Here is a 3,021-nt window from a genome sequence, read left to right on the forward strand (position 1 = left end):
GGGGAGGGGCGGGGGTTTGGGAGAAGGGGTGGAATGGAGGCACGGCCTGGGGCGGGGGGGGGTGTCCCAGGCCCTGCACCCCCCTAGGGACGGCCCTGGGCAGGGTGTTGAGCTCTGCCAGCTCCGATCTTGGGCCGTGTCCTGGAGTTGGTTCCAAAGAACTTCCAATTTTGACCCCAGTTTATAGAGTGAAACTTGCGTCCTGCTTAGCTGCACCTTCACCAGCCATTTTACTCAAGTCTTACAAAATAATTCTTTGACCAATCCTAACATATTGCAAAACAATTCTCTACCCAGTCCTACCCCTCCGCCTTAGTTGATTTAAACTTGCAAAATTAATTATGCAGGGACAGAAACAATGAAAGAACCAGACAGACCAGACAGAAAAACAATGGAGAAGTGGGGCCCATACAGGCAAAACAAGAAAGAGGTAGAGATTTTATAACCACAATCGTTGATAAGTGATTTCTTGCCAGACAGATGCCATCACACAAAGTTTTCTTTAACCATCTTGAGATCTGTTTCTTTATCTGGTGATGATAGATCCTATTAGAACAGGAGCCTCCTTAGTCGCCTGATAGTTCATTGGTTTGGTATCATGTAGAGGGAATGTGAGGACCTGCCTTTCTGCTTCTTGGCTCATGGCTGCTGCCGTGCTAATATGGCTGCAGAAAATGGCCTCAGACCTTACAGCGGGGGGGCTGGGAGCCCGGACGCCTGGGTTCTATCCCTGGCATTGGGAGGGAAGTGGGGCTTAATGCAGGGGTGGGCAAACTTTTTGGCCCGAGGGCCACATCTGGGTATGGAAATTGTATGGCGGGCCATGAATGCTCATGAAATCGGGGGTTACGATGCGGGAGGGGTGAGGGTTCCAGCTGGGAGTGTGGGCTCTGGGGTAGGGCCAGACATGAGGAGTTCAGGGTGCAGGAGGGGGGTCCAGGAGGGGGCAGGGGGTTGGGGTGCAGGTCGGAGGTGAGGGCTCTGGCTTGGGGGGTGGGCTCTGGGGTGCCGGAGGGTGGGACTGAGGGGTTTGGAGAGCGGGAGGGGGATGAGGGCTGCAGCAGGGGGTTGGGGTGCTGGAGGGGGTGAAGGATGCAGGCTCTGGGCGGCGCTTACCTCAAGCAGCTCCCGGAAGCAGCGGCATGTGCTCCCTCCAGCTACTAAGCGGAGGCGCAGCCAGGAGTCTCTGCGTGCTGCCCCGTCCACAGGCACCGCCCCTGCAGCTCCCAATGGCTGCAGTTGCCGGCCAATGGGAGCTGCAGGAGCAGTGCTTGGCGCAGGGGCAGGGGCAGCGTTGAGGAGCCTCCGGCTGGCCCTACACGTAGGAGCTGGAGGGAGGACATGCCGCCGTATCTGGGAGCCGCCTGGGGCCACGGCACACACTCCCCGGCAGGAGCTCGAAGGCCGGATTAAAACGTCTGAAGAGCCAGATGCGGCCCCTGGGCCATAGTTTGCCCACCCCTGGTCTAGTGGGTTAGAGCAGGGGGGCTGGGAGCCAAGCTTCTTGAGCCACCAAACTCCTGCCCCCCGCTGTAGGCCCTGTCTCCACACCAGGGTATGGGGGGGGGGGGCACAGGGATGAGAGCAGGGCCCCATTCTGTCTCTGGCCCTTTCCCACCCTTCCCTGACCCCCCAGTTCAGCCCAAGGTGAAAGTTTCCCCAACGAAATCGGGGTCCGGGCCCCACTCCCACCTGCTGGTTTGCTCGGTGATGGGGGTTTACCCCGGGGGGATTGAGATCAAGTGGCTGAAGAACGGGCAGGAGCAGACGGCCGGGGCGGTGTTCACGGAGCTGCTTCAGAACGGAGACTGGACCTTCCAGATCCTGGTGATGCTGGAGATGAGCCCCCAGCGCGGGGACGTCTACACCTGCCAGGTGGAGCACATCAGCCTGCGGGGCCCCCTCGCCGTGCACTGGGGTAAGAGCCTCTGACTGTGGAGCCTTCAGGGGATGGGCCTGGGTCAGAGCGCCCCCCCCCCGGGGCAGAGAGCCAGGACGTGAGAAGGGGAACAGGAGGCTGGGCTGAGCCCGAACCCCCCAAGCTCCTGTTTTCACAGTGGCGCAGCCTGACTCTGCCAGGACCCCGATGCTGCTGGGGGTCGGGGGCTTCGTGCTGGGGCTGATCTCCCTGACGCCCGGACTCCTCACCTACCTGAAGACTACGGGAGGTGCCTGGCTCTGGGCGGGAACCGCAGCACCAGGGTGTGTGGTCAGGTGGGCTGCGGGAATCGGGTCCTGGGCTCCCCGTGGCAGACACACCGTAATCTGGTCCGGCAGGGTGTCTTCACTGCAGTTACAACCTGCAGTGTTGTCAGGGCTCCGTGGGGGTAGCTGGGCCTATGTCCCACGGGGAACCCGCTTGCTTCCCGGGCACCCCAGCTCAGCCTGGATGCCCTGCCAGGGCCTTCCTGGTTCCCATCCCCCACCCGCGCCCACCCCCTTTGTGTATGTAGCTGGACCTGACCCCTGCACCCAGGCCTGGCTCCTACAGCCCCGGGGGCCCGCTGGGCAGCCCCTCCCTGAAGGGTTTATTGAACGGCACAGGCCAGCGCCGGATCCTGGATCCCAACAATCCCACGGCGCCCCCAAGTGTCCAACGTCCCCTGAACGTCCCAGAGGGAGAAGAATCCCACCCCCCACCCAGGGCCCCGATCTCCCAGGGCCCCGATCCAGTCCTGCCCTCGGCGCCCTCAGCTCTGGAGCCGGGCACAGACCCAGCCCTGAGTGCCATGTCCCCAGGAGAGGGGCCGATCCCCACGCCTGGGCCGGGGCCGCCCCCTGAGGCCCTGGACTCCCCTGGTCTAACGTCCTGGTAGACTCTGGAATGAGAGAGGAGAGTGGATGGGTTAGGGGTGGGGTGTAACAGTTCCCCAACCCCCACCCCCACCCCAGAGAGGGGAGAACTCACCTGCGTCTGCTCCACCACAGCACCACGGCCACGGCGGCTACGGCCACAACCCCCAGGGTGATGCCCACGGCCAGGCCGGGGCCCCAGCGCCTGCTCTGCTCTGTAAAACAGGG

At 62.5% G+C, this 3,021-nt stretch overlaps 1 protein-coding gene across 1 annotated transcript; it reads left to right on the forward strand.

Moving 5' to 3' along the window:
* Positions 1-1,636: 1,636 nt before the first annotated feature.
* Positions 1,637-2,816, forward strand: LOC112118790 (HLA class II histocompatibility antigen, DP beta 1 chain-like; the record flags this gene model as incomplete). The annotated part of the gene is made up of 3 exons (XM_026663003.2): positions 1,637-1,918; positions 2,058-2,182; positions 2,454-2,816. Coding segments are annotated over 3 exons (770 nt in total), but the record flags the coding sequence as incomplete, so codon positions are not given.
* Between the last annotated feature and the right edge of the window lie 205 nt (positions 2,817-3,021).

This window comes from Terrapene carolina, unplaced genomic scaffold (assembly GCF_002925995.2).
Source record: "Terrapene carolina triunguis isolate 2854851 unplaced genomic scaffold, T_m_triunguis-2.0 Scaffold31821, whole genome shotgun sequence".
NCBI lineage: Eukaryota > Metazoa > Chordata > Testudines > Emydidae > Terrapene > Terrapene triunguis.